Source organism: Parasteatoda tepidariorum, chromosome 4, assembly GCF_982258835.1.
Source record: "Parasteatoda tepidariorum strain Cologne lab strain chromosome 4, Ptep-v5.0, whole genome shotgun sequence".
Taxonomy (NCBI): domain Eukaryota; kingdom Metazoa; phylum Arthropoda; class Arachnida; order Araneae; family Theridiidae; genus Parasteatoda; species Parasteatoda tepidariorum.
This window is the reverse complement of record NC_141758.1, coordinates 35289058-35308091: the sequence shown is the minus strand read 5'-3', so window position 1 is coordinate 35308091 and position 19034 is coordinate 35289058. Positions and strand designations below refer to the sequence as shown.

Genomic DNA, 19034 nt, shown 5'->3' with positions numbered 1-19034 from the left:
TATTTTACATATTTATAAAGAAATATTTTAAAAACACGCAGTTTTAAAACAATGAAAAAGTAAATATTTATTATCTCTAAGGAGATACATATATTTAATAATCATATAATTATAATACATAATAAAACTAATTACTATGTCTAAATTTTCCGTGCTTTTGATGAAGCAAATGTATCAATAATATCATCAAATTTGATCATTTAAAATTTTTCTCTTTCCACACTTAAAAATGCTAGGTCACTTAGGCGATCTGTCAAAATTAATTTTAATTTGCTGAATGAACGTTCGCCGCTAGCAATTGATACTGAGATAGTCAGGAGTATTTGAAACGACGCTCTCAGATTTGGAAAAACATCTTCTCCATTCGAGATTGATTATAAAAGTAAGAAATTCTAATGGAGTTTTAAGTTTAATTTCTTTTCTACTGCGGAGTAACATTTTTCTGTCACATATTTTGATAAAAAGTTCTATTACATTGAAATCTGTATTATAAAATTCACCCAGATTTTTTCAATGCTTTTTCAAGAGGCCGGGATAGCCTGGTCGGTAGGGCGCTGGGCCCATATCCAAGAGGTCGTGGGTTCGATACTCGCCGGCCGAAGACTCCCCGTGTAGTAAATGGTGACTGATGCACGTTAAATCTGTCGAGTCTCAAAGTCCTCCATGTTCCCACAACAAATCAATACCTCTGGGGGTACTGATCCAGGAGTTTCCTTGTCTTCTGGATTGGTTCAAAATTACAAGGCTACGGAGTTGAACGTAAGTAGTCGTAAACCCATGAAATTGGGTCGGCTGTTCAACGACGGTTATAAAATAAAATAAAATGTTTTTTCAAGGTCGTTATCAACGTTATCCGTGTTTAATAATTTTCAACGTCTAGTAGAAATCCAAATTTGAAATTAAGGTCACTTAATCGTGTACACATTTCTTGTTGGAGACGATCAAGAGTGCTTTTCATAACGTGAGAAATTTCACTTTCTGCGGAAAGACCACCATAGCTAATTCTCCAGGCACGTATTGTTGTATCCATATCCCATTTTTCACAAAGAGACTCTGCTTTTTCTATTGCCTCTTCACAGAGCTTGTCTCAAATTTCGGCTAGTTCAGTCGCTAATGATTCAAGATCATGGAACACTTCTCTAAAATTCATTCTAGGATCTTGTAATTTGAGCTGCACACGATCAATCCTTCTTAAGATTTCATACCAGAAATGAACTAAAGTTATAAAACTAAAGGTTAGTATATTTTGCAACAGAATTGTAGCTTCACTTCTGTTGTCACTTGTAGTGGTAGTGTGCTCTGCTAATTTTTCTATTAGTTCTTTCATATTCTCTAGCCAGCCCATAGATGATAACGATAACCGCTTGTATTCTGGCGCTACATCGCGTTTCAGATGTGTGACCTGCCATCACGGCAGCATTATCGTAAAATTGTGATCTGCAGTTTGTTAATGAAATTTCATCGTAATTTAATTTCTCTAAAATTGTATTTTCGATCGAGGCTGCATCTTTAGCATGTATTTCAATAAAACTCAAAAAAGATTCTCCGATGGAAACTTTTTTATTGATAAAATCAGCATCTACATACCTAGCGACATTTGTTCTCGATGAGAGATATCAGGAGTTGAATCGAACAAAAGTCCATAATATTTATTTCTTTTGATATCGTTTATTAGTTGATTTGGAACTGTAGATGCCAGAAGATGAATGAATTCATTTTGAATCTGTGGTGACAAATATGAGAACAACAAATTTTTTTGTTAACAATTTGTTTCATACTCTATTCACTTAATAATAGAATCGTCGAGTAGATTTAGTAAGTAATCTTATTTGATTTATTACTTACCAAGAATGCCTTGAACTTGAAAGGTAGTAACATAGTGTAATATACAATATAATTTATGCTGACATTAAACTTATATATAACATTTAATATTTAATAACATTTCATTTTTATTCTAAGCAGCGCGATGACAAGGACGTGAATTAAATATTGAATTATATTTAATATGAATTTAATATAATATTTAATATGAATTAAATATTAAATATTATGAATAATATTTATGAATTAACATTTATTATATTACACTGGCAATAATTTAAAATATATTTTCCAGAAATCAATTCTAATAAAAAAAAATTATCCAGCAATTTTTTTGTTTTGCGGACCATTTGGCGCCCCTTTGTGAGTAGCGCCCGGGGCATGATGCCCCCCCTTGCCCACCCCTCGCTACGCCACTGCCCAGAACCACGACCTAGATGGTAATTGGATAGTTGTAGTGGTAGGTGCGCTATAGTAATGGGCTGCAGTAATGTATACATTACTGCCCCGTCAGAATTTTATCCGAGATAAAACTCGATGGATGGATATCACTATAGTGATATCCATCCATTCAATAGCAATGAATCACCTATAGGTGATTCATTGCTATTTTTCTAGAGGCCGGGAGAGTTGTATTAAGATCACTGGATTTTGAGTGCTGGTCGTGAAACCTGTATTAAGATCATGGTTGCAGACGTTGCCCCTCCAGTGTTGCTATTAGCAGTCGAGGGCAAAGGCACCATGTCGCATGAAGGGGACAATGTCGCAGTCACAAATAGCAAGTCAACTGTTCACGGTGGACCATCCATCGAATTAGGTTTTTTCAAATCGAAGCTGGCGTTTCAGTTGAGATAGACGTGCTCTGATCACGTCTGAAAGTCACTAATGCGGGAAGTCGGCTACCGACAATGCCAACCGTCATCTATCAAAAGGTACCTCCAAATAGAATACAGTTGACATGTCTTATATACTAATCATGTAGACCGCTTCAACATCCATGATACTAATGAATGGAAATTGAATAGTGGTAATTTTGCTACGATGTGTATTGCTTGATATAAGCTTAGGTTGTAGCTTACATGTTAGGGTTGTTAAACTAATAGTCATTTTGATCTATTTTGTTAGATGCCTGAAAATATAAAATATGCAATTATGAAAATAGTTTTTGACTAATAAAATTCGATTAAAAACTGTAAATCTATTAGCAAAAATCAGAAAGTTATTACATCTAAACTCAGCTTTTCCTTAGTCTAGTTTGTTTCGTAATCGTTGAAAACACGAGAGATATGGCCGGTTCTAGTACAGCTCCTCAAATTAAGAAAATAAATGATAATGGTAACGGGCTATTATTATACCAGTGTTATCCTTCCTACTACTGCCAGAAGGTATTTATTTTCAATTTAAATTTGCCTAGGTGCTAATGTTTATTTTGAAATCATGTTTGTTTAATAGCCTTGTTATGTAAATATTTATTTTGAAATCGGGAAACTTCACTAATTTCATCATCTTTTATCAACTTTTCCTCAAAGATATGTGCGGAAATTTTTTTGTTTTATTTTATTATAAATTTTGATTAGTTTATTTAATTGTTTTTTAGTAATTCATTAATGTTATCTCTAAATCTGTTAAGTTGCTGATTGTTTGTTAATGAACAAGCAATGTCATACTAATCACCGTAACCTGCTGAATAATTCATGAAAAGTGTTTGTACATTTCTCATTGTTTTTTATAATTTTTTTTTATTTAAAAATTACCTAAATTGTAACTGATATCAAAACTTATGATTATCTACTTATTTCCATTTTTTTATTATAATTTTAATGTAAAGTATTTTATCAATGTAATAAAATTTGTTATTCACAAAAAACTTATTTTAATATTATGTAGAAATTTTGAAGACTGTACAAAATTTTAGCTTTTATATAATAACAGAGAAATTCTCTAAAAGTTCTAGGGAAGAAGCAGGCATTCTAGTTATTTTAAAATCTATTTGGCGATTGTAATTGGCGTAACAGATCATGATACGGAAATATCCCCTGCCAAATATTGGCAGTTATTCTGCCACAGATTGCAATTCAAAAATCTCCATGGACAAAACATAGCATTTAACACTTAAGTGGGTGCTTGCATCTCGAGAAGAAAATTATCACTGATGCCCAAACACATGACCTTGGTATTAGCTGAGTGTTCATAAACAAGATGGCGTGTTAAAGTCAAGCTAAGTTTCTCCGCAGAAGTTAAAATGTTAATTAAATGCAACACCATGTCGCCTATCAAATTCGTTAAATTATAATCCTTTCTAGTCTACGTCTTTTACTTAATTTAGATATACTATTTGTTAATGTATGTTATTGTAACCTTGATATAGTTTTGTTTTGTGTATCTGGAAACTTTAATGCGTAATTTGTCTGTTTATGTTCTGCATGGCTTCGTACCCATCTTTGTTTTAAGTGAGAAAAATATAGTGAAAGATCTTCTACATATATACGACAAAATATACTACATACTACAAAAATATAGTGAAAGATCTATCTTTCACAACTCTAGATCGTTGTGAAAGAGCATAGACTGTGTCACCTATATACTTGCCTGGCTTGGCATACTCTAAATAAAATTTAAAGAACAATTGCTAACATAAGCAAATGCCTGGTTTAACAACCAATCAGGATCAAAATATATCCACCAGAGGTCTATCCAGGCTGCCGTTTAGCGGTATCTTCACGAATTCAACTTTAGGAAAAACAGTTTCACAAAATGCTTTTTCTTAAAATTATATTTTTGTATCCCGTAAGAAACGATAATTCCATATTTTTGTGTTGATATTTTAATTTAATTTTTAATTTCACAAATTATGTCTTAAATTTTCACAAAATAAGTACCTCACAGAAAAACCTAGACAGACCCTTGCCTACTCTAGGTCTCTTGCAGGTATCCCTTTGGATTCATTGTTTTAAATTGTATGAGTTGAACATGTTCAAACATTCTTCTAAAAAGAATTGTTCAATATTTAAATTAATGCCAAGGGTCTATTTAGAAGAAATTTGGGTCTGTTAACGGGCCCTTCACAAAATATTTCATAAAAACTGACCTTTCACAAAATATTTTAACTTAAAAACAGACCCTTCACGAAATGATTTTTCTTTTAGTCGGACCCTTCACAAATTTGTTATCTTCATTATTGTTTTGTTAATCAAATAAACCCTTCCCAAGGGGAATAAAATAAAGATGGCTGTAAACGAATTAAGTTTTGTCTTCGGCAGACGTTCTTCCATTATTCGTTCGAAATGAGTATTCTGCGTTCAGCAGTATAGGCTAAATACAAAATATTTGTATGTTGCATCTATTTAGAAGCAGCAATTGCTGTTTATTTTTGAAAATTTTTTTTTTAAAAATTATAATTTTGAAGTGTTGAGCATAATCTTGTATCTATTTACAATTTAAAAACTCCTTGAAAAAAATTTTTTGCAATAAGGACTCTATTTGCACAAATTCATAAAAGCAGGACCCTGGTTGAAAGAGTGTGACTTAACGTTTATTTTATATTCACAAATTATGAGTAATTTTTTCACAATTTTACAAAAACGGACCTTTCACGAAATGTCTGGACAGACTCCTGAATTCTCTAAAGCATTTCATTATTCTTGAGGGTTTACTCAATATTGTGAATTAGTAATGTATGTGAACTAAATAAGAATCAATGTTATTGCTTAAAAATAGAAACAAGTTTCTTTCTTTTTTTTTTTTTTTTTTTTGTGACTGATTTAAATGGTTTCAAACTGCCATCTTTGTGAATGGCTTTAGACTTTTTCCTTCATCATCATAAGAAAAATAGAAAAGGATAATCAGCTTCACAAAAAACTCAAGAGAATATTTTTATTTCTAAATTAAACAACCTCTTTGATATTGCATGTGCTATAATGTGCTCAAAATATTAAAAAGTCTTGATAAAGTTTTTTCTAAAATGGAACAAAAACAGGCAATTAAGGAAGATTGCAGGAAAAGATTACGAAAGGAAAATTTGAGAAAAAAAGTGAAATTACTGAATATATTTCAGCTTCCAAAATATCAAGCTGCCAAAATTGTAATTTCTATGGCAGAATTATTAATGATTATGATGAACGTGGTATTAATCTCATTTAAGAGTTCAGTTGATTATTAACAAAAGATGAGTCTCACCTTAAATTCCGAATACAAGTGTATGAAGTAACATATTCTGACAATCGCAAACAGTCAAAATTTGAGCCTGCTTGAGCTACCTTTAAATTTTAATATTTTTTAATTAAAATTGAGCAACCTTATTTTTTCTCTAAAAAGAACATTTTTAGATGATAAGACCAACAAAATTTAAAAAATGAAAAATCATTCTATTTAAGGACCACAGCTCTACTGTACACCAATCCACTGGTTTCCCCGGTTTTTGCATATTTTTTTTACTTTGCAGTGTTTCTAACAGTATTTAAAGAATGACTGTATTGTAAAACTATTTCAAGGACAGGTCTTACTAGTTTTCAAAGATTGGTTATTTGTCAGAGTTTGTTTACACTTGTCCAATGTATTACCCTTTGCAAATAGTATTATTACTATTTTTTTGTCATGAAATAAAAGAAGAATGAGTGATAGTGGCTCATAACAAGATATAATTCTATCTGCTATCTCCTTTTTTTAAAGTGCCTTACCAAAGCTTAATTTTCTAAAAGAAATGAAAGGATAAATATTTTAAAAAATACTAGTTTTCTTCATTCCATTTATTCCCTGTAAGATGTTCTTTCCAGTTCTTATACCTTCTTCAGAAAAAAGTCATCTTCCGATAAAAGTACCTTATTTCTGCCATAATTGAAAGTTATAAATAAATGTAATACTTATAACAGTTTTGATTGCTGATTTGATAATCAACATGGTGCACCGTAGCGTTTTTAAAAAGTGCTTTAAGGTGCTTATTTTTTTGTTTTTTGAAAGCCCTTAAATGTGCTTTTTTCATGTAATGTTTTTAAAAAGTACTTAATTTTTTATTTTCGAAAATGAGATTTTTTCTTTCCCATATCGATTTTCGCCATGTACTATGCAAAATCCTGATTTTCACATTGTTTTATTCAACGTTCACGTTGTTCTATTCCACTACCTATTTAGGCCTACCGTCTGTCCATAGCATATGAAAGCGCCGATCATTTTACATGTTTGATAAAATGCTTGGGAGTCTGAATGTGCGTCTACTGAGCTGGGTTTGGTGAATTGCACTCTCATGCGCAACTCTGCTGCATTATTTCAATATATTCTCAATTTCAGGCTTCATTTTCCAGCCTTTGAAATTGAGATGAAAAATCTCTCCTGCATTTTAAATGGCTAATTTAACCAAGAAAAGGTTCTTTGTCTGAAACTAGTTATTTTATCATGATCATGTGAAGTCTTTGAAAACTATTTTGCATTTTGTTAAAGTATATATAGTGCTTAAAAATATTTTTTTGAGTCTTTAAAAACTACTTTAAAAGGGGCTTATTTTTTGTTGAAATATTTGGCTGTGCACCCTGATCAATTAGAATACAAAATTCTTTTACTTATTTGTGGTCCTACAGTGTTTTCATTACAGAAAAAAAATGGGAGAGAATTTCTCACCCTTTCTGAAAAACAGGGTGAGATTTCAAAAAGTTAAGTGAGATTTCTAAGATGTCGCCTTAGCAAGGTATTTGTCCTTCTTACATTTATGCACAAAAAATGTAAGCGTCTTACATGAAGAACCCTTACCTACGGTGAACACCTGGTTGCAGAGAAATGTGTTCTGAAAGGGCTTCCGTGGTTCGGGGGGTGTTCTGAACAATACTGGTAAATAGGGAAGCTAGATAACAAGGACCGATGTTCAAAATAATGAAAGATCAAGGAAGAAAAGTGAAACAGATTTTATTCAAAATGGCAAAAGACGAAATTTTTTCCAAAATTCGGGCATTTTGAAATTGATTAATAGAGTGCACAGACTTCTCGCATTAATCATTTTTTATTGCGTGAAAAGAAAAAAATATGCGAGATTCTCGCGCTGTAGTGAAAACACTGTCCTAATATGGCAGGAAAATGAAACAGTTTAGTGGTTGCATTTTTTATGTAATGATGCCTTGTAAGAAGTTAATTTGAAATATTGTTCACTTTTGTAGGTTGTGTTTGCTTTGCAAGAGAAGAAATTAAAGTACAAATCAAGAATCATAGATTTATATCGAGGGGAACAACTAGAACCTTGGTTTCTAAAAATTAATCCCAAAGGAGAAGTTCCAGTACTTCAGGATGGCGTGAAAATCATTCCAGATTCAAGGAGAATCATAGATTACATTGAAGATAATTTTAGCAATGGTACATTTTTAAAATCTCTTCAGTTATTAACTAACATTTTCTGATTCATCCGCTCATTATTGCTTTCAGTTTTAATTGAATTTGGTACACCTACTTAACATAGTTCGGTAAAGTTTCAAGTTGAGAAATTGAAGGTTCCTATAATACAAAGGGACTTGATTGAATACTATTCATTCATAATCATAACCTGATAAGATAAGTTAATCTAAACTTTTCCAAATGAAAGAAAAATCCTTTTATTTTAATCAAAAAGGAAATATAAACTTTAAATAATATAAGTTAATGTTTTTTTCCAACAAAGGATTCAAAATTAATGTTAGTCCATTGATCGAAGAGCACTTAAATTTGATTTGTGCTACTGTGAAGTAACTTATGAAATTATCAGTGGTCTATTGGGTCTCACGAACCAGCTATTGGTGTTAAGAGATGGTATGCCTTTTTTATTTTTAAATTCTTGTTTTAATCTGTGTTTTTATCTCAGAATAAAATATTTCTTTACAATTGTGAAAATAACAAATTTTTCTTTAAAAAAATTCTAATGAGGATAACAATCTAAGCGGGCAGTTTAAAGTAATATCTTTTAGTTATTGGTCCTTTAGACTAGTAACTAAATTTTCTTACTTTTTACTCATGCTGTGTTTAAGCTGTAATGTTTTCATGTGCTAAATTTATTGTTCTTGTTATTAGGTAATACACCTCGCCTTATTCCTGAAAAAGGTAGTGTAAGTTATCAAACTATGGAGCGAATGAGAGATTTGCTAGATAATATTCCAATTGGACTTATAACGTATGGCTGCCTTTTCAATACATCTTTGACTGGCATAATAAAAATGTCTGCTCCAGAAATAAGAACACGTCAAGGTATTTTTTTTAGTTTTTTATTTTATTTTCATTCATTAAGATCTTCTTGGTTAGTAAGAATGCTTAAGTTTTTATTATTCTTTTTTCTTTATGTTTTATTTTTTAACTAGATTTTGCTTTTCAAAAAGACCAACATTCATTTTGAAAATTGCTGTTTTTGTAAAGCTTTTAGATGATTATCATTCTCAAAAGGCTGACAATATGTTCATGTAGTATCATTTTAACCTCACAAAATATCTGCAGTTGATGCTTTTGAAGTATATTCTTTTTACCGGAGAAAGTTTGCAAAAAAGCTTTTAGATGATTACCATTCTGAAAAGGCTGACAATATGTTCATGTAGTATCATTTTAACCTCACAAAATATCTGCATTTAATGCTTTTGAAGTATATTCTTTTTACCGGAAAAAGTTTGCAAAGAAGCTTTTAGATGATTATCATTCTCAAAAGGCTGACAATATGTTCATGTAGTATTGAAAAATCTTTACATTTGGATCTTGCAGTGCACACCAGTATCTTGAAGTCCGTTTAAATATTGATGACTGCACAGGTATTTCCATCTATAATAAACTGAAAACTATTTGGCAACATCATAAAATACACCTACACTGGGTGCTGTCTCATGTGGATATTTATGGCAACCAAAGAGCAGACAAACTCTCCAAGGAAGGTTGCTGTCAACAGACTTCTAATACCACCAGACTAACATTTATGGAACTTTATTCTATCTAAAAATCTGCTGTTAGAAAAGACTGGCTATTGCCCCCCACCAACAACTGGTACATGGCGACAAGACCAGGATTCTCTCCTTTTCTTTTCAGGCGACAGATCTACCCAAATTTGCCTATCGTGTCTCGGTCACCTGAAATTTTTATAATTTAGTGCGGTAAAAACCTTTCCCCATTGTCCAAAATGCCACATTCAACAGGCCCCTCCCAAACATATCTTGAACTCCGTAGAGAAGAAATCTACTCGTCTTCTCTGTTTGTCATTAACATACTTAAAGTCAAGAGTTTATACCTGATCTGACTGCGTCAGACCAGGTAGGAAATAATACTAAAAAGAAGACTTTTTAGTATTATTTCCTAATAATAGAGAAGAAATCTACTCGTCTTCTCTGTTTGTCATTAACATACTTAAAGTCAAGAGTTTATACCTGATCTGACTGCGTCAGACCAGGTAGGAAATAATACTAAAAAGAAGACTTTTTAGTATTATTTCCTAATAATAGAGAAGAAATCTACTCGTCTTCTCTGTTTGTCATTAACATACTTAAAGTCAAGAGTTTATACCTGATCTGACTGCGTCAGACCAGGTAGGAAATAATACTAAAAAGAAGACTTTTTTCAATTGAGCAAAATTAACTTTTGTCCATGGAAATAATTTTTTTCTCCAAAAATCAGTGTAAATGAATTTTATTTATTTTTTTTCTTTTCTTAAAAAAGCCGACCCTAGCATCAGTTTTTACCTTGGCCCCAGTGTTGGGTTCAATATGGATCTTATAAAAACATGCACCGAGGAACCAATATTGGGATGTCTATATTTTTTAATATTGGTCCTAGTATGGTCTATATTATCTGAATGATGAATATAATTTATTGGCCGAATCTGACAATTAAATATAGGGTCGATATTGGTTGTAAAGTGGCTGTAAAATATCGGGGGAATTCCATTTTGGGTCAATATCGGAAAAATAATGGTTCTTTGAACGCTTATTGAGCCGAGATTTGTGAATATTGTCCTATGAGGGTTCAAGTTGTTTTGCTGCTATAGCTCGGCTTTTTTTGTTTTAAATTGTCATTAAATATCAATACAATTTTTGAAGTTTTTTATTGTGAAGAGTTACCTGAACTCTTAAAATACCATAAATTTAAAAGCTGGTGAATTTTTAAAACTATGAAATTTTAAAAATTTAAACTCCAAATTTTTCTTTCATTTTTGCAATTTTATAAAATTACATTTTAAGAAATTGTAAATTTCTACTGAATTCTTCTGTAATTTGAAATAAAATTACATTTACAACTGGTTCAAAATGAGGTTACTTCTATCTATCTTGATTTCTTCGAATCGTTTGGTTAAATTAAGAAAAAATCAAACTGCCATAAAATTATTTGTAACTTTTGAAGTTTTATTTTTTTCTCTAATTAAAATTTCGTAGTAAATATTTTAAAGCAAGTATTTGCTTAAAAAATATGTTCCCCAGCATCTATATATCTGTTCCTTGTGTGTAGAAAATTTAATACAGGATTATCTGTTATTTCTTTTTAATATTTAAAATTGTGAATAAACTGAACTTTACTTCAAATTTTGTTTTTTACTCTATTTTAACACTTTTCATTTTAGGCGCCTATAATATGATTGAAAATTTAATCAATGATTACAGTGAAAAAAATACAGATTTTAAGGACCTCTATAGTGCTAAAAAGACTAACTTAGAAAAAAACCGTGCCAATGCCATGAATGTTAGTGAGGTTGAAAATGGACTATTAGATGTTGAATATGCTTTGAAAGAAGTGGAAAAAGTTCTCGCTAGTCATGAGGGAGGTATGTATTCATCTCTTTTCTGATCTAATACTCTACATTTTCAAAATATAAATTAAAATGAATTATAAGCACACAAAAAAAAATATTATTGGCGCAAATGAATGGTGATTTTCTTAAACATTTCTTATATTTATGACTATGAAAATAAATGTAAAATAAAATAGTTAAGTTTTGTTGAATTGATGATAGAAAAATATGCTATTTATTTTGAGTTTCAAGTGTTCATTGAAAGAACCTTTTATTTCCTGGAAAATATCAAAATATTTTTTGAATAGTTTAAGTAATAATGCTTTTCCTTTTAATTTTTGTAATGTTAATTTTTTAATTAAGAAAATGATTGAAGAATTCTAGTTTTTTATATATTTTTTCTTTTAACAGGGTGCAATTCAGGTCTTAACTGAGCAGCGCCAGTTAAGCATTCTATTAATATGTTACGTATCTTTTCCTTGACTTCTTTTTTTCAATCTGCGCATTGTAATAGTGGGCGTTGTTTTCTTTAGTTTTAAGTGTTTCCTCTTCATTCGGTTTGCTTATGAAATCGCTGTTTGACCTGGTTAAAGTGAGTTTTTGTTTTCTAATGATTTTGTTTGAGTTTCTTTTCTAAATTGGTTCCTTGTATTTCATGTTTTTTCCTGGACTTCTATGCGAAACCTTCGGGGTACTGAGTGAGTTACTTTAGGCATTTGCTTCTCCCTCAATAGAAAAGGTTTTGTTTTATGGCTACCAGGGCCGGTACCCCCTGAAGACATAGGCTTCGGTGGTCATATTTTTATTTCATTCGTTTCCATTATTGCTACATTTATCCTTTTTTTGAAATTTCTGCTGATTTTAAGCGCGTTTTTTTCAAAGAAGTTTTATCTATTTAGAATTTTTAAAAAAAAATTTTGTTTTCTTTTAGTATTTATTTGTTGTAAATATTTTTAATTTAATTAATAATGCTTGAAATTTATCATAAAATTCAATAGCTCAAATTTAGGAACCCTTTACTAATTACACACATGGTTATAATGAAAACTGACATATTTCCTGTATTTTTGTTTCCAGATAATCAAAACTCTACTTTAAAACTATTTGATTGGAAAGTCTTGAACTCTTACAGAAATTTTAATTAAATATTACTACGAGAGGAATAATCAATACTGGATTTAAGTTTTTGCAGTATTTTTTTGGCATCAGTGGTTTCTATTCAGTATTTAGAGTGCGTAAGATAACTACCAAGGTCTCCAAATCTTACCAAACAATTTCCTTTTAATTGCTTAGAGCCCAAGTCTGCTCGAGATATACACTACCCTACGATAATGGAAGAGACACTTTCAGTTTTTGACATATTTTTAAATTTCTCAAGAAATGCTTAAATGATTATTTTGTAACGTTTACATGCCTGCCAAGTCTCCTGTTCTTTAATGAAGAATCTTGTATTTTACGACTATCTCCTGTTTACCCGTATATTCTCACATTTCTCTGAATTTTTTGAAGAAATTAAAAAAATAAAAAAATTGGTGATAAAATATCCATTAATGCCAAAAATACTTCTATTCCTCAACAGATTTTGCTATCGTCAGTACTGCAGTATGTTGAGTGTTTAACTCAAGCTATAATGGCACAGGGAATAGAGCATTCTCCTTCTTTTTAACTAGTGAACTTTTGTTTGCAAAATACTTCTTATTCCTCAACAGATGGTACTATCGCCAGTACTGCAGTATGTTGAGTGTTAATAGTTTAAGTCGAGCCATGATGGTTCAGGGGATAGGGCATTCTCCTTCCAATGAGGTGAACCGGGTCCAAATTCCAGCAATGACTAGTCAATACAATATTCTCAGTGGTAGACAGATCACGGGTTAAAGTTCCCTTGAAGTCAGGCTAACTGAGAGAGATTTTCCTCTTCATGTAACTCAAATGCAGTTTGGTTCCATCAAAAAGTCCTCCATGAAGACAAATTTCTTCCAATGCTTGATCCAGTAGTTCCATTGTCTTCTAGATTGGGTTCAAAATTACAAGCCTATGGAGTTTAACATTAGTAGTTGTAAACTCAAAATTGGGTCGGCTGTTCAACGACGGTTATAAAATAAAGTAATAAGATGGTTATCGAGTAATAATAAATAATAGTTTGAAAAAATATTCTTTAGATTAGGATTTATATCAGGGTTGGGTTTTTGCCGTCAAAAACTGGTTTTTGACATGACAGTGGTAAAAACCCTGTTTTTACCGGTAAAAACTGTCAAAAACCTACTGTTTTCTTTAACTTATGGCATATAGCGGACAATATATTATTTTCACATAGTTGCCTTTATAAATGAATGTTGTAAATGATTGCTATTGATTTTGCAACTATATACATGTATTCTTATAGAAGGATATACATTCATACAGTAATAATGTAATATACTTATTGAAAATAGTGATACTTACTTTTATCATTATAGCTTGATTTTCAAATGATTCAAAATTTTGCACTTCTTAATTAACTAAAGAACTAAAGAGAAACTAAAGAACTAATAAGAAGAATTTAAAATTTGGCATTTCTTAAATATTAGAAATAAGCTAAAATAAACTTTCAAAACTTGTAACTACTAACAAACTCTAAGTCAAGAATTACTGCTATTTTGTCAAGTTAAAAGCTTTTATTCAGTTGAAAAAGCACATTAAGCAAAACTTAATTACAAACAAAATTACATGTTCAGTAGTCGGGGTCACTGTGCCAAAGCCTACAATAGCAAGTGACTAATTTTGAGCATTTTTCATTGCCCAGTCGATTTCTGAGTTTAGTATGGATGAGTCCAAAATTCGAGAAGATTCTTTCAATGGAAGACCACCAGTCTAGTTCCAAGGCAGCCTGTCATTGAGGATAATGATAACAAAAGGTTATTGCAATGTTGCAAGGAAACTCTAAAAGGATTTCCCAGGCTTTTTCATGTCTCATTTCTGTGTAAAATATTGAAAACAAAAATGATAAGAAAAGTTTATTTTATGAGGCTTTCTTTTTATGTGTACATGTGTTTCTCAAAGCAAGATTTTATGAATGAAAGTAATCAATCTTGACATTCTTCAGTAATGTAATATGCCAAACAAAGTGATTCTTGGAAATGTTGAAAATTTTGTTTAGTATCCTAATATTTTACTTCAAATAGTATGTTTTGATATAAACATGTTGGGAAAATGCAAGAATCTGTTCTTAAATATCTTTTAACAACTTTTTTTCTAATTTTATTGCCAAAAAATTAATTAATTTTTAATTATAAGCAGTTAAACTCAAATAAGAATACAGTTTTACCAAAACTATGGGTTTTTGACATGACGGTAAAAACCATGGCAATAACCGGTAAAAACCGTCATGTATCAAAAACTTGCCAGCCCTGATTCATAAAGTATCTTAAACCTATAATAAATATTTATTGAGAAGGAAGAAAAGAATTTTTTCACCTTACGTTTTTTTACTATAACTTTATAAATATTCAATGTAACTAAACAAAATTTTTAAAGAAATTTAAGATTACATGCAATAAACTTTATTTTTGATTAAAGAAAGGTGCATGATAGCCAGGGTGTAAATGATTTTAATCAAATGATTAAAATCATTGATTAAAATCATGATTTAAATCAAATGATTTTTTTAAAAAAATCACTGATTTTAATCAAAAAAATGCTTTTAATGTTAAAAGATATGCTTTTAATGTTAAAACCCATTTCTGCAGCATTAGATAAAATGCAAAAAGATAATTGTAGTTTATCAAATGTTGTCAACATCTGGAAAAATTTAAAGGAAACTCTGAAAGATTCTAATAATAATTGCTGCAAAAAAATTTTTACTAAACGATATGAACAAGCGTTAACACCAGCTCATTTCCTAGCTTACCTCTTGGATCCTAATTCTGAAGCACAATGTTTAACACTAAATGAAAAAGATCAAGCTGTAAACTTTGTTAAGGAAAAGTATGGAGAAACCTCCTTATTAAGTATTTTGCTAAAATTCATTGTACCAGGGTTGGGTTTTTGACGTCAAAAAGTGGTTTTTGACATGACAAGGGTATAATACTGGTTTAAACCGTCAAAAACCCGTCAAAAATGTCAAAAACTAAAGTTTGCCAAAAAAATATATAAACTTCAAAACTACCAACAGTTGCCATGCATTATATTGAAATTTAATTATACTATAGGGAATCAGCAGGTTTTAAAATATTTTTTAATTAAAATTAAGGTAAAATAACAGATTAAAATCTCAGAAATTTATATTCAAATGCATGTGCAGAAAAATTTTGCACAAAATTTTTTTAAATACTTATATTTTGAAAAAAAATTTTTTTTTTTGATACTTAAGAAAATTAAAAGTTTATTACTATGCATTTTTGACATATAAGGAACATATAACTAATATTTATAAGGAACTTACAAGTTATGTTGTATAAATACAAACTTGATACAAGTGTATGAAAAAATTTTTTAATGTTATACCGAATATCTTTATTATCCAGATTGTTAATTTGAATTTAAAAGTAGTTATATTTGTGAATAATGATAAATATAATTCATATTGTTTATTATATTTATTTATAATTATTACACTTATCATTTTAAAACAATTTTTACCTCTTAATTTTTCCCCCCACTTGTATTAAGAATACAAATAATGCATATCTTGAAAGCAAGAAGTAATTATTCAACGGCTGAATATTTAGATATTCAACAAAACTATGTATATAGTATTCAGCAAAATGAAATTCACAAGTATTTGGATAAACTAAATTTTCAGCATAGTAAATGAATAGGCTGAATATACTGTAAATCGACACTAACTACTCTGTGTATTTAACAGAAAGCACTTAAATTTGTATTGTCTTATGTTAATAAGATTATTAAGAAGATTTAAAAGAATATTAAAAAGATTTTTCTTTAAAAGATGTCTAATGTGCAAAATGCTAATGTTTATCTTTAAAAATGTCTAATTTTTAGTATAATCTATACTATACACTAAATTTGGTTATAAATAAATTTCTTAATAATATCACTGCAGATTTTCAATAACACATGAAAATGAATACATAATATTACAAAAGATGTGAGCTTTCAAAAGTACAAGATTTTGGTTACTATTCAAAATATAAGTGTTTCTTCAAAATTTTAAATTTATTTTTTCTAGAACATATTTAGAAACACTATCCTTTATAAAAAATATATAAATTTTATGTATCAATTAAATTTCACATATGAATATAGGTTTTTGACATTTTCGACATTTTTGACAGTGAGGTTTTTGACGTGACGGTTTAAACCATGGTTTAAACTGTTAAAAACTGTCACATGTCAAAAACCTGCCAACCCTGCATTGTACGCTCTCCTCCGTTTAATGGAACTTTGTTTGATAAAGAATCTCTAGAATCTTTAAACATCTTGGAATGGTGGAAATCAATTGCGCTTCTAAAGAACTGTGTAGGTCAAAAAGAGTTTGATGCAATACAGTTGTTATGTACTGCAAAAGAAACAACTGCAGGGATAGAGAGGATGTTTTCCACTTTTGGACTTGTACAGACTAAACTACGGAATCAATTGGGTGTAGAAAAGGCAGCTAAATTAGTCCTTATGTTTAAATCTTTAAATAAAACTAATTAAATGATTGTTTAAATAATTTGATATTGTAGATGTAGATTTAATAATTATCACATATTGTTTGATAAACAATTTCTTTCTTGATTTGTAGTTTGAAATCACTTTGTTATTGTTTATTTCTTATTTCACCTTTTGCTTTTAAATTATTAAGAAATATTTTGTTGATAATGGTTAGTAATGTTTATTTCCAATGTATACCATAAGTAACAATAGTAATACAATACAACTTTAAATCTATGGTACACAAAATTGATTATATTCCATAGAATTGAAATTATAAAAAAATCATGATTAAAATCAAAAAAATCACGATTTTTATACACCCTGATGATAGCAAACATCAACATGTCATTTTTTAAATATTTGAAAATATATGCATAATAATAATTTTAAATATATGCACATTTTTTTTTCTTTTCAATTTCAGAGCAGAAGAAATGGTGGTTATGTTGTGAAAAATTCACAATAGCTGATATTTCTTTAAGTGTATTCATAAAGAGACTGAATGATCTTGGACTAACTGATCGCTTCTTCAAAGATAATGAACTTCCTAACCTACAGGAATATTTCACGCGAGTCCAGCTGCGAGAGTCTTACAAAAAAACTATGAACCAAAGTACTAACATTATCAATACATTTCGTGCCATGGAAACCAAGGACCAAATGCTCGTAACCGTTGGCAGTGTTGCCATGGTTTTGTGCGCAGCTGGTGTCGCCGCATTCCTCATTCAACGTCATAAGTAAAGTATTGGTGCTACCTATTGAATTCATATCCATGTATGGGGTTCCATATGAAATATAGATATATAGGAAATGGATATTTTTGAAGGCGTGGTTACTTATTGTGTAAGGTGATGTGTTATGGAGCTTTATTGCATAAAAATACATTCATTTGCAATAGAGTATTCACAGTTGTAAAAAAGTAAAGTTTAAAAGTAACTATTAAAATTATTTGTATTTGTTTTAATGTTTTCTTTTGTCTCAACAAATTTGTTCTTTTCTTTAACTTAAGTTTTTCAATTTATATTAAAATAGTGGTTGAAAGTTGAAATAAAGTAAGCATTAGTTATGTGTTACACATACCAGGGTTCCCACGGTCCTTGAGAGTCCTTGAATTTTTTTTGCTAAATTTAGGTCCTTGAAAGTGCTTGAAAAACTTGATAGGTCCTTGAATTTGTCCAATACTGCCGCGGCCCTTTTTATAAAACACCCGCGGATCTTTCTGTTTTGTTCCCGAGCTCTCTCACGTGGTTTTTAACGCCACCGTTTCTAACCGGGCCTAGCGTCTTGGTGTCTGCCAAGCGCGCGGAGCACAGCAGACAATCAATGCGTTCGGGGCGAGACTCCACTTCATCTTCTGTCGCATATGCTTAAATCTTCTTTTTTCTTATCGAAACTGGAATACTCTCGAATTTCGTAACAATATGTACCTTGTAGTTTTCAATAAATTTGCCGTTTCATAAATTTCAATAAATTCAATAAATTTGCCTCTACAATCTAAGCAGATGGACATTATGGTAAGGAATTGATAATAAAGTTTGCACTAAGTATCTTACCTCCCAATTTATGGGTCATGGAACTGCAGAAAATATTTTGTCCTCTTTTTACAAATGCATGGATGATGGTTAAAAGCTCTCTAAAATACTTCAATTATCCATGGATGGACCCTATGTCAATTGAAAATTCTATTAGAAGCTTCAGTGTGAATTAAAAGAGAAATATTCCCACCAGGTCATATTCATTGGCAGTTGTGGATTACATATAACGAATAATGCTTTTAAACATGGTGAAAATGGGATATGTTCCTTCTAATTTTTATTTTCAGAAAGAATTGTTGCTGCATAACATTTTGAGAAGGTTGTGTAAATTATGG

The 19034-nt window shown here is 30.3% G+C and overlaps 1 protein-coding gene across 2 annotated transcripts; it reads left to right on the top strand.

Annotated features, from left to right (window-relative positions):
• Positions 1 to 2824: 2824 nt before the first annotated feature.
• Positions 2825 to 18123, top strand: Gdap1 (ganglioside induced differentiation associated protein 1). 2 transcript variants are annotated; one of them, XM_087160911.1, is made up of 5 exons: positions 2825 to 3209; positions 7965 to 8157; positions 8845 to 9018; positions 11360 to 11560; positions 17589 to 18123. In XM_087160911.1, exons 1-5 carry the CDS (start codon positions 3111 to 3113, stop codon positions 17903 to 17905), a joined length of 984 nt encoding a protein of 327 aa, XP_087017037.1. In that variant the 5' UTR covers positions 2825 to 3110; the 3' UTR covers positions 17906 to 18123. The 2 variants fall into 2 exon arrangements, with proteins under 2 accessions (XP_087017037.1, XP_087017038.1); XM_087160912.1 differs by lacking the exon at positions 2825 to 3209 and adding an exon at positions 3504 to 3527.
• Positions 18124 to 19034: the final 911 nt, after the last annotated feature.